At 40.9% G+C, this 12,176-nt stretch overlaps 1 protein-coding gene across 1 annotated transcript; it reads left to right on the forward strand.

Annotated features, from left to right (window-relative positions):
• Positions 1 to 940: 940 nt before the first annotated feature.
• IRS4 (insulin receptor substrate 4) lies at positions 941 to 9,710 on the forward strand. Its single transcript, XM_075184343.1, has 2 exons — positions 941 to 4,486; positions 7,606 to 9,710. Exons 1-2 carry the CDS (start codon positions 1,129 to 1,131, stop codon positions 7,665 to 7,667), a joined length of 3,420 nt encoding a protein of 1,139 aa, XP_075040444.1. The 5' UTR covers positions 941 to 1,128; the 3' UTR covers positions 7,668 to 9,710.
• Positions 9,711 to 12,176: the final 2,466 nt, after the last annotated feature.

Here is a 12,176-nt window from a genome sequence, read left to right on the forward strand (position 1 = left end):
GTATATATATATATATATATATATATATACACATGTGTGTGTGTGTAATATATATATATATATACATACACATATTATATATATATATATATATATATATATATATATATATATATACACACACACACCTGCGCTGAGGGCTAAGATGCTTACCTCTTAAACGTATGCAATGTTACGACCTGAAGCTGCTGTCAGACTACAAGAACGCATGTGCTTTATATGCATGCGCTGCAGCAAGACAAAATATAGACATGTCTGGCTCATTTTACAATCAAATACAGACATATTAAACGTTACAGCCATACAGCAGCTGCCCGCACAGACACTGCGGTGCACACTCTTACACTATAATATTATGTACAAGATGATGTAGGGCAGATTGCCGCACCAGCGGTACCAGCTTACTGCAGCGCAGACACTGGTGATGGATACTGAGCAGTAGGGCACATGTACTGCACACGCAGCGCCGCAACCATTTGTTGGGCAGATTGTATTTGACATCTCATCTCCCTCTGCAACCAGCTCCCATCCCCTCTGCAGCCCTCGCTCCCCAGACTGTTGTTTACTTCTCCTCACAACTAGGCGGTAACTCCCGCCCACTGCGAAGGAAGGACAGAGAGACACCAGGATCAACCAATCACTACATGCCAAACCGTAACTACTCTTGGATTTGGCCAATCGCTCTACAGTAAGCTCCGCCTTGGCCACGCCTGTTACTACTGTATGTCTATTAGAAGAGTATCGCGCTCCTCCCCCCGTACTTACCAATCAAGTCGCTGTTTACATCAAAGCGTGAGTAAAAAAAAAGGGGAGGGGAGATACTCGCTGAGCAGTTTCCACGCCCATTCTGCTGGATGTTTTCGCAGGACTTCCATGCGATTGGTGGAAATTTGTGTCATTGATAGATAGTGACCGTGCCTCCATGGTAGGCGGTTAGTGTCTAGGTGACGCAGGCGGGCGGAGTCACGTGTTGTTTTCGCCGTGCCGCTTTCCCTCCCCCGCTCTAGTCTGTCTGCGGTGAATGTGTCCAGCGAGAGGACCCGCTGCCCCGTACTGACCGACGGTCCGGAGATAGTCGTCTCCTCAGTCCCGGCCATGCCCGACTTGTAGCCCTTCACTGTCCGCTCTATGAGGCTCTGGAGTGCGGCCACACTGTTTAATTCATTCACTGAAGGAGGAGGTAGAGCCGGTTCCCTCGGTACGCCGGGAGCCGCAGCGGAGAGAGCAGCCCTTGGGGCTCCCCATCCCTTCATGGAGGGTGTCCTCAACTGCGAGGAGGACAGAACCGGCCGGGCAGCTATGAAGGTTTTGCCCCCGGCTCCCCCTCAGCCCTGCACGGAGGAGAGCTGCTACCGGCGACTGTCCGGCCCGACCCTGTCGCAAGTGCAGGAGGAATCTGTCTGCGAGTCGCAGCCGGCGGTGTGTCCCGGGCAGCCGGGGGAGGAGGACGTGAGGAAGCGCGGCTACCTGAGGAAGCAGAAGCACGGTCACAAGCGCTACTTCGTGCTGCGGAGTCACAGCCACCTGGGTCCCGCCCGGCTGGAGTACTACGATAACGAGAAGAAATTCCGGAGTGGTCAGCGGCCGGGCGGCGGTGCCGGCTGCTCCCCGAAGAGAGTCATCTTCCTCTCGCAGTGCTTCACCGTGAGCCGCAGGGCTGATGCCAAGAACAAGCACCTGCTGGCCCTGTACACCAAGGACGAGTACTTCGCCATGGTGGCGGAGAGCGAGCAGGACCAGGACTCTTGGTACCAGGCCCTCAGCGAGCTCATCAATGAGAACAAGAAGTTGTGTCTGGACAGCGAGGAGCTGGAGGACAACTACGGGGGGCTGAGGACCGGCCCGGTGTTCAAGGAAGTCTGGCAGGTGAATGTAAAGCCCCGGGGACTGGGCCAGACCAAGAACCTGTCCGGCGTGTACCGGCTGTGTCTGTCCAACAAGGCCGTCCACCTGGTCAAGCTGAACTGCGATGTGGCCTGTGTCCACCTGCTGCTCATGAACATCCGAAGGTGCGGCCACTCTGAGAACTACTTCTTCATAGAGGTGGGACGCTCCTCATCCACTGGGGCTGGTGAGTTGTGGATGCAGGTGGATGACTGTGTTGTGGCTCAAAATATGCATGAGACTTTTCTGGAGACCATGAAAGCTTTGAAGGCTTACCCAGAGTTCAGACCAAGAAGCAAGAGCCAGTCCTCTGGTACCAATCCTATCTCTTTTATCACCACCAGAAGGTACTTGGGCAATTTGCCTCCCAGCCAAACAGGCTTGCAAAGGAGATCAAGGACTGAGAGTGTGACTGGTACTCCCCCTGCTACAAAAAGCAACTCTTACCGCTTTAGAACCTCCAGTGAGGGTGAAGGTACAATGACAAGACCCTTCAGGTCAGTGACTGGGAGCTTGATCCATTTAAACACTGCACGGATAAACCTTGGTAAACAGGAAGGTACTGGGAGGTACGTCAGAGCACCCTTTAATTCTGGTTACCACTCAAGATCTGCATCTCTTCCAGTCTCTCATTTTCCATCAGCTACAAGCCCAATAAGTGTGTGTTCAAGTAGTGGCCATGGGTCTGCCTCTGATACCCTGACTAGACCTTCCAGTTCTATCTGTGGATCCCCAAGTGATGGTGGCTTTATTTCCTCAGATGAATATGGTTCAAGTCCAGGTGACCTCAGGTACTTTCGTGTAAGGAGTAATACTCCAGATTCCCTAGGTAATACCCCACCAATACAAGAAGAAAATACTCTAAGTGACTACATGTCAATGAGCTCAAAAAGCAACCCCACTGCAAGGGATGATTATATGGAGGCTGACAAAAGTTTTCGAAAACGAACCTACTCTTTAACCAAACCCACCAATGCCACACTACAGCAGAAGTCACAGGCTGCTGTTTCCTTAGATGAAGACTCTGAAGAGATTAACAAGCAGTTTGCCTATTCTGAATCACCAAAGCTGAAAGACAGCAATCATCCAGAGGATTATACTAATGGTATTGATTCTGTTTGTAACCAAAGCAGGAGTAAAGCAAAGGATGATGGCTACATGCCAATGATGCCTTCTATTTCATATGACAATGACTATTTGCCAATGGCGCCTAAAAGTGTTTCAGCACCAAAACAAATAGTTTCTAGGTTTCCTTCTCAGGTGGATTCAAAAGGGTATATGATGATGTTTCCAAGTGCCGGTTCACCTGTTAAAAATTCAGTGATCGTAAGCCTTTCTAAAGGTAACCAAGAGAGAGTCCCTAATGGTGAGTACATGGACATGTCTTATGGAAGCAATGTAACTGTTAAACAGACTGACTCTAATGTAAGTAATTCCAGGGGCTTCAGCTCTTATTTTTCTTTACCCAGAAGCTTTAAAAGTTCATCAAAGCACAGCAGTGATAACAATGAATATGTTCCCATGTCCTCTCCTGGAAAATTGGGTATGGAAAATGTGACGGATGTTTGTAAGGACAGAGATGCCAATGGCATATCAAAGATTGAGTTAAAATCTTCCAACAGTGTAATGGATGAACAAGTTAAGGCTATGAGGCCAACCAAGCTGACCTTGGCCATGAGAGGGAGCAGTACGGTACCAAGACTTTTTGATCATTCAAATTCAGCTGAACCTATTAGTCCCGGCGAATATATAAATATTGACTTCAGTGATAAAGCAAGTAGTACTCCATATTCTCTGTCTGCAGAAGGCTCACCATCCTCTTTGGGCTCAAGTTGTGACCATAGACAATCTCCATTATCTGATTACATGAGTGTAGATATTGATGTACAGTCTCCAAAAGCCACCACAGAGTTGCCTAACTCTTTAACAGATATTTCTTCTTATTCATGCACCAGTATTTCTAGAATTCAGCCCAGTGTTGAATATGCCAAGCTCCCATGCGGTACAGCCTGTGTCAGCACCACAAATAGGAACGATGACTACACCACAATGACTTTTAATATGGCAATGACTCCTCCGAGGCCTTTTCCTAACGAAACTGAAAGTGGTACAAAGTTGGATAGTCCGTCATCTATTGTGAATCAGCTGTGCATTGGTGATATGTCCTCGTTTAACAGTGGATTCCCCCCTGTTCTCAATCCCATGTCTGAACCTGTAGTTGGTCCTAAGGTTATCCGTGCAGATCAACAGGGAAGGCGGAGGCACAGCTCCGAGACTTTCTCCTCTGCCGGCACAGTAACCACTTCTTCCTCTTGCTTTACTGAAAGTGGCAAAAGACACAGTTCTGCCTCTTTTGACAACGTTTGGCTGAAACCTGATGAAAGTAGTTGCGATCAAGAGAAAAAAATGTCCAAAAACTCTTCTACAGGTTTTCAGAATGGTTTAAATTACATTGCTCTAAGCATGCATGATGGTATCTGTGAATCTACATCACCAGCTTGCAGTCAGCACCAAAATGGAAGCAGAAACGTGGAAAGTGGGGCTTATGTCAGCATTGATTTCTCCAGGTCTGACTGCCTGAAATGTTCTGCCTTCAGAAAAGGTTTGTAACAGCAAAACACAGCAAATCACAATTTGTTTCTATCATAAACTTAAATTCTAATGTTTAACTTCTGGTCACAACTTTAAGGTGCAGCGTACATGAATGATATGAAGGTAACATCTAGTAAGCAGTCTGTGTGTTATTTGTTTTTCCTTTTCTAATTACTGTAACTTTTATTCTGTCTACACAAACCTCTCTCTATATTTGAGTTGGGATGTTGCCCTGCAGACTGGTCTCTAGCAATTTAGTTAACCATATAGTACTGCAGATATTTGAGCATATTGTTTCAACAAGACTATATAACTGGCCATGTCGTAACCAGTTGCTGGGGAAATTACAAGGTGCACAGCAGCTGGATCAAAGTTTCGGTGTGTAACATTGTACAGAGTCCCTGTGACTGAATAGCTGCTGGGGAGCACTTCTGTGATTAGATTAGATTCTCTCTTACTAGAGTAGGCTCTGTTCCTGGGAAATAGCATTTACATTGTCCTAGGTATTGATTGAATACACACTAAAGTAGTGACTGTGCCCAGAACTGTTCTATCTTAGATGTGCCTAGTTTTCTGATGGTAGATGTAGCAAGGCCAGTTTACTCTTGTCTGTTTTCATTTTATGCTTTGGCTCATTAGGGACAATCAAGTGTACAGTGGCTATAAGGGTTACCGTCAAACATTCATATAATTTGAGCCTCTGCATAAACTTTCATTAACATTCTTTTCATAGCTTCTGACTTTAAAACAGCTAGACAAGTTTCACTTTTTTTTATTTTTATTGGGATCTTTCCTCTGGAGATCGTTTTCTCTGTGCTGTAGAGTACCAGAGGCCAGAACAGAGCCTCAACCCGCCCCACCGCCGACCATGTAATCCTATCTAATCAATAATAGTTGCACAGGATCTTTTGAGTGGCACAACCTGATGCTTCTTAGTGATGCGGCAGACACAGGCTCTTGCTATTCGGATATTGGGACTTTCAACAGCTTAATCGGTGACCCTAAAAGTGCAGAGGAAAAATATGGGGACTTCCACAGTTCAAGGAAGGTAACAGAGGGCTACTTAAAATATTGTTTAAAAAGTGAATTAGCCTTTTAAATATTGAGTTCTGAGGGACAGAGATTCAGTTCAGCGTGAAGTGCTGCCAAACATCACCTAGATGTTCAGATGCACATTTCTGCCATTTACGTTAGATATCTCCGCTCATTTTATCCGCACCTTTGTTGGAAAATGAGCAGACTTTTCAGTCAGAACACTGAGGCGATATGTTTCCATGGACTGTTCCGGAGACAAATCATACTGATTTGAGTAGATTCATTATTTTAGTTGTCTATATTCTAATGAACTATGGTCATAGAAAAACTCCCTGTCTTTGCCTCAAGAATGTCATGTCTTTCATTCATAGAACAGTTTTTCATTCAAGACCTGAGAACATTTCTGATGCAAATCATATTGGATTGAGTGTCTAGTAGACTTATTCTTCAGGGGGAAAAATGCTGCAGACATCACTGTCAGTTCTATTTACATTTTTGTTTTTGGCAAAGTACTTTGTTAAAAACTTCCTTGGAAAGTTCTACAAAAAGCTATAAACTCCTCTGCACCAATGTACAGTTATTGCCTGAAAAAATAATTTGAATGCCATGTTTAAAATGTTAGAACATGACATGCCCTATTCTTCTGTTAACGCGTGCTTGCACAATTTGTTGGTGCAATGCATGAAAACCACTTGTTAAAAAAAAATCCCAAAAACCTGTCTGAAGGGTGGCTTTTCCCAATACATGGGTAAACGAGCTCTAACATTCCTTATCTGGGACACAATTATAAACACTAATGCTTTGATCCATCATTTGGCACATTCTGGTTTTAAATGTTTTAATCTACATGTCCCTTCCCTCCCTTTTTCGTTTTTTGCATTGTCGAGCAGCGTTAGTCATCAAGCCTAACGGTCAACGTCTGTCTGCACAGAGAGATGCTAGTATGGAGGCCTACTTTGCTAAATAATCAGAGAGCACCGTTTTATTAAATAAGCCCTATGTGCACAAATGTTCCGTAGCCCACAGCAAACCATTCCGATGAGAACTTTCTTCTGATGTAGGACACAGACTGCTATTATCTGTCTGATTGCTAGTTAAGTGTATTTCAATATTTTCAAAACCTGTTGTTTTTTTTTTTGTTTTTTTTTAGAAACAGATAGTCTTTACCCAGTGCAAAAATTGATTAATTTGGGGCTGTTGCAGGTGCATTGACTATCCATAGCCCTTGGTCTCACTGCTTCCTATTGCAGGCGAAATTAACATAGGGATCAATGTACCCAAAGTCACACCCACTTTTCATTCATACTCTGTGCTTACTTCCCACTGTGTAGTGTAGATAATGCATTCAATAAGCTATATAGTCATGAGGCCCAAAGACCCATTTTTGTTGGGCAAACTGATCGTCATTAAACTTAATCAAATAACCTTTGCAGGAGAAATGTATTGGGACATTATCTTTAAAACAATTAGCCATTAACTCTCCCAAGTTTTGTAAACTGTTAGGCAAGTTGAGTTGCTCAACCTGTGCACCATCTTATACTTGAATTAATTAGTAATATCTGTTAACTAGTTATGGTCTTTGCAGTATTTGTATGTGTTTTCAGGCACAGTTAAAAGGAATTAGTATTAAAGACAAAACTCTTTCTCATTAGTCACTTATCACATATTTTGAGTGAATGGCTACTGGCAAAAAGCTGAATAACAGGCGGCTGATCACATGATCCTTTAAGCTACATCTAGTAAACATGTTTTGTTGGAATGGATCTGCTTTTCTGAGAATGTCACAGAGAATTCACAGTACAGACTTCATTTATGCTTTAAAACCTTCTGAACCCCATTTGTAGACCTAAAGAAGCCTGAATTTAAGCTGTCAAAACTTTATAGTGTTTATTTTATGTTGTAATAGTTTTTGTCCTTACATTTTTTTTTATCTCCTTTAAATATAATCCCGTACATACACATGCATTGAATTTTTCAACAGGTATCGCCATTTAACCTTGTAAGCGGTAGGTGAACATTGAAAGACTGCATTTTTACATTTTGTACAATTTCATTGTTTGGCATTAATTGACTTATTTGTGTTTTATTTTCCAGAGACAGATTGTGCTGCCATGGGAACCATAGAGAAGACTGTCACCCCAGCCTTTCTGCTGTAAGGTGACTGCAAGACAGAATGCAGAGAGACACTGCGTGAATCCGTGTTGTTTCATATGGACATGAACTTGCGCTCCCACACAAATTAAATGTACAGCTATTTAAAGCTTATATTAATGTGTTGGCAAAGGAAGCTTATTTTTCTTTTTCGACATACTTATTTTTGTGAGGAAAAAGAGGACTTCTCATGGCATGTTTTACAAATTGCATATGAGATATTGCTGTGTTTTTATGAAGCGGCTCTGACTTGTAAAATGGTTGACAGACTGCTTCCATGTTGCACCTTGTTGCCATTTTATACCCCAGACCTGCTCCTCGTGTATTTAATATAAGTGCTAAGGTAGCACCTGTGAGAGTTTAAATCTATGCTTTAAGGACATTCTCTAAAGGATAGAAAAATTTCAGCTTGTTTGTTGATCTATATGAGTTCTAATTTTCTGGTACAAAGCAAACTATTAAATATGTAAAGTTGAGAAATATTTTGAAAGTTTAATTTTTTTAAGTCAAAGTCTATGTATATTATATCTACTTTATGGAAGAAAACTTCCTTTCAATGAACAAAGATACATTGTCTATGGTACGTAAATTATTTTTCTCTGGCATTCCTTACATTATGCACCCTACCTTTATAGATTGCTGCACTATTGTCCCTTCCTGTAAGAGATGATATTCATTTTGTTTAGCATTAAGCAAAAGGTACAGTATTACTTTCACTAATTTGTTTTAATCTCTGGCATGTGCAAGGTAAAAATTAACATATCTTATTATTCTCCCTGATGAGTTCCATTCACATCCTTTTAGTTTTATTATAGATTTGTGTTCCCTCTGAATGACAAGAGTGTAAAAACTTAAATCCTAATTATGGCACCACAGCAAATAAAGGAGACCTAACAAGACACTAATGGATACTGTGTTGCTTTTAGACTACGGGCAATGTACCTAAAATATAAGTATTGTGTTGCATGATAACTTGTAAACTTTTCTTTAATTTGTTACCCCCTCCCTCCCTAAGGGTGTTACTGCACCATTTAGATTGTGCTTATGCCCCTCCAGTTATAGTGATTTTTGTGACTAAACACTGTTTTCTGGAACACAAACCTGCCCCCCCTTCCCTGTCATTAATGTGTATACTTCTTTATGGCCAGTGTTGATACTTTTATTAATGTTACATTCTGCTTTATTTTTTCTTTTCTCTATAATGGAGGAAAAAATGAAAAAGTGAGTGGGATGCTGAGCGAATCCTGGCTAAAGCTGATCTTGTGCGTTTGGGGACCATGTAGTAAGGGAAAGGGATAGATACCATCTTGCTTATCTGCGATTTGGGTGGGAAAGTGTTGGTGTAAATGTAATTCTGTTTATGAAACGATTGGCTAAATTGCCAACATTGCAAATGACATGCATATCCCAACACTTGATTTAATTTATTTATTTACCAAACCTGTCCATTTGTTATGTTTTAACATTTGCTATATTTACACCTTTTTTTTTTTTTTTTTTTTTATATATATATATATGAACTTACAAGGCCTTCAAAATGGGTATGCAGTATAAACCTTCTCTTTAATGTACTAAATCTATTATCCAGTAAGAGAATACATGCTGTGTATATGATTAAAATAAAGGTATTCCTTTAAATGCCACAGTTTATTTGAATAACATGAGCTTTTATATGGATTTAAATCATTTTCTTGATGCCATAAATCCAATTTTTGTTTTTATTACTTATGTGATCTTGCAGCTGCCAGTTCTTAGATCTTAAAATGGATAACCTCAACCTTGGTTTGTTAAATGTCAGTTAAACAGGTACAGCATAAAATATGCAATCTTAGTTTACAAACGAAACTAATTTATTCAGTATTGTGCTGGGACATGACTTTGGAATATGTGAAGCATATGACTAGATAATATCTTCCAGCTGTCAGTTAATGCTGCTGTATAGTATAACATTTACCAATGATGGAAGAATTGTGTGTCCTGTAAATTTTAATTTCATATTGGAAAGTTATTTTGTCTGTACAAATGAATAAAACATGGTTGGTACTGTTTATTATATTTTTCCCTCCTTCATGCATCTGTCAAGTAATTTATTTCAATATGTACCCTGTATATAACTATTTTAAATTAGATCACATTATTAGATGTGAAAAACTGTTTTGTTTGTTTTTTACCAGATTTTTAGCATAGCTTATTGGGTGTTAATGTATTGTTCTTCCCTTTTTAATACAATAAATATTGCTGCTTAATTTTTTAATATGTTACAAAACTTGTGATTTACCTTTTTATCAGTGCTTTTATTATTCCTGGAGACTATAAAGCTTCATTGTAAGCAGACTGTACAACGTATGTGAAAAAGGAATTGTTCCATGAAATTGTAGATAACTACAAATGAAAATGTTTAAATTTTTGTTTTTTAGTATTTGAGAGTTTCTAGTAGATGCAGCCACCATCCTTACACATTTTTCACAAAACGGAAGGTAGTGGTAGGAATATGGTGATTATTCAGATATGGAATTGTCCTATAATGGGTGAGCTTACATATTGTTTGTTTGACAAATGATCAACATACAGGAAAACTACTGCAAAGTTACTGTTTTATGTATTTCATAAGGAACAGACTGTTAAAGATTTATTTCCATCACCATTCTATTATACCTTGTTACCAGTTGTGGTTCTTGGGTAATGCTGGTGGTGGTGACAGTCGAGGAAGTAAATGGAAGCACATTGATTTGTCAAGATCTTAGATGTAAGCAGCTAAATAACATTAGCGGTAATCGTTAGTGTGCAAAGTAGATTTACCAGTCCTCTCTTGGTGTAAAAGGGTCTCCCAACCACCTTCCCTGCCCCCCTCCCATTTTTATATTTTTCAGTCTAATGCATATGAAATGAAGGTATTTACTTCACTGCCCTGCCAAAGGTAAACTGTTTTTGATTTAGGAGTTATTGCCGGGGCAAGCCCCGGTGACCTGGGTCGAGGCACAGTGTGAACGGGTCCAGAAGCATCTACCAGGGTCGGTTGACACAGGAATTAGACCCGGGTCTTCTGGAAAGTCCGACCCAGGTAGCCTCAAGTCTGAATGGTGTGGGCAGTACGGTGGCTCAGTGGTTAGCACTTCTGTCTCACAGCGCTGGGGTCATGACTTTGATTCCCGACCATGGCCTTATCTGTGTGGAGTTTGTATGTTCTCTGTGTTTGCGTGGGTTTCCTCCCATACATACTGGTAGGTTAATTTGCTGCTATTAAATTGCCCTTAGTCTCTCTCGGTTTGTATGTATGTTAGGAGATTTAGACTGTAAGCTCCAATGCGGCAGGAACTGATGTGCATGAGTTCTCTATACAGCACTGCGGAATTAGTGGCGCTATATAAATAAATGATGATTATGATGAGACCTGGGTTTTTCAACCCGGGTCTCACCGAAACCTATTGAAAAGTTAAAAAAAACAAAACAGGAGGAGCCAATCAAAGCTCCTCTTGCAATGTTGGCAGGGAGACCCGTGTTCAGTGTGAACAGTCTAGCCAGGAATTTGCTGGGGTGTCCTGCACTGTCACCCGGCAATAGCCTCAGTTCATAGACCTGGGATAGTGCCAGGGCGGCAGTGTGAAAGTGGAATAATTTTACTAGTACTTGAGGAGGTTACAGTTCCAGTAGTATACAAACCACAGCAAAACAGTAAAATCCAAATAGTGCTGATACAAGTCACACTGCTCCTGATCAGCTTAAAGCAGAACGAAGCGCTTCTATTACATACCAGTTTATAAATAATCAGTTTATGTATCAGTGTCAAATGTGTTTACCGTCTAACCTAGCCTACACATTCAATTACCTGTCATAATGTCTGTCAGTGAGTGGAAGAGGAAATTCTGTGGCATATATTTAGGTAGAATATGATTAGTGTTTTAGTGCCTTTGTTTTTGACCTTATGGTCACTGCACCTCAGTATTACTACCCGTCAAAACTGTCAAAAGATAGCGAAGTTGTCTTTAGTTGTCAATTATACTTTGTTCCTTGTTATATGGTATTATTTGTTCCTGTAAATAATGGTGAATATTCCTACTGACTCAAAGTAAACAAATACATTTATTAGTATTCCAGACCTACATCACATACATATGTCACCCAGTAATAGACGTGCAAATAAAAAGCAACACAACTTGGCTAGTTTACTGTAATCGCACTAACCTGTCTTTATAGCGGTTTCTCTTTTGGAAAGGCTTTGAAGAAAGGTGGTGTTTTTGGACTTTGGTCTGCTCATGCTTGTTTTTTTTGGTTTTTTTTTTATAACATTCCGTTCCTCCTCCTACCTGGTCATCTCTGGGTCAGGAGCATGCTCTTGTTGACAGAGCTACAAAGTCAATATAAAGAATTTTGGCCAGAAGTCTTTGTGCACTGACAATAGTTGGGTACTATTTTACATATATGGGGAAAAACTTTATAGAAGTGTTTGATGGAGGATATAAGTGAAACATTTACAGTGGTGTGGTAAAGATACGGAGATACAAAACAATGTAGAG

This window comes from Mixophyes fleayi, chromosome 9 (assembly GCF_038048845.1).
Source record: "Mixophyes fleayi isolate aMixFle1 chromosome 9, aMixFle1.hap1, whole genome shotgun sequence".
Lineage (NCBI taxonomy): Eukaryota > Metazoa > Chordata > Amphibia > Anura > Limnodynastidae > Mixophyes > Mixophyes fleayi.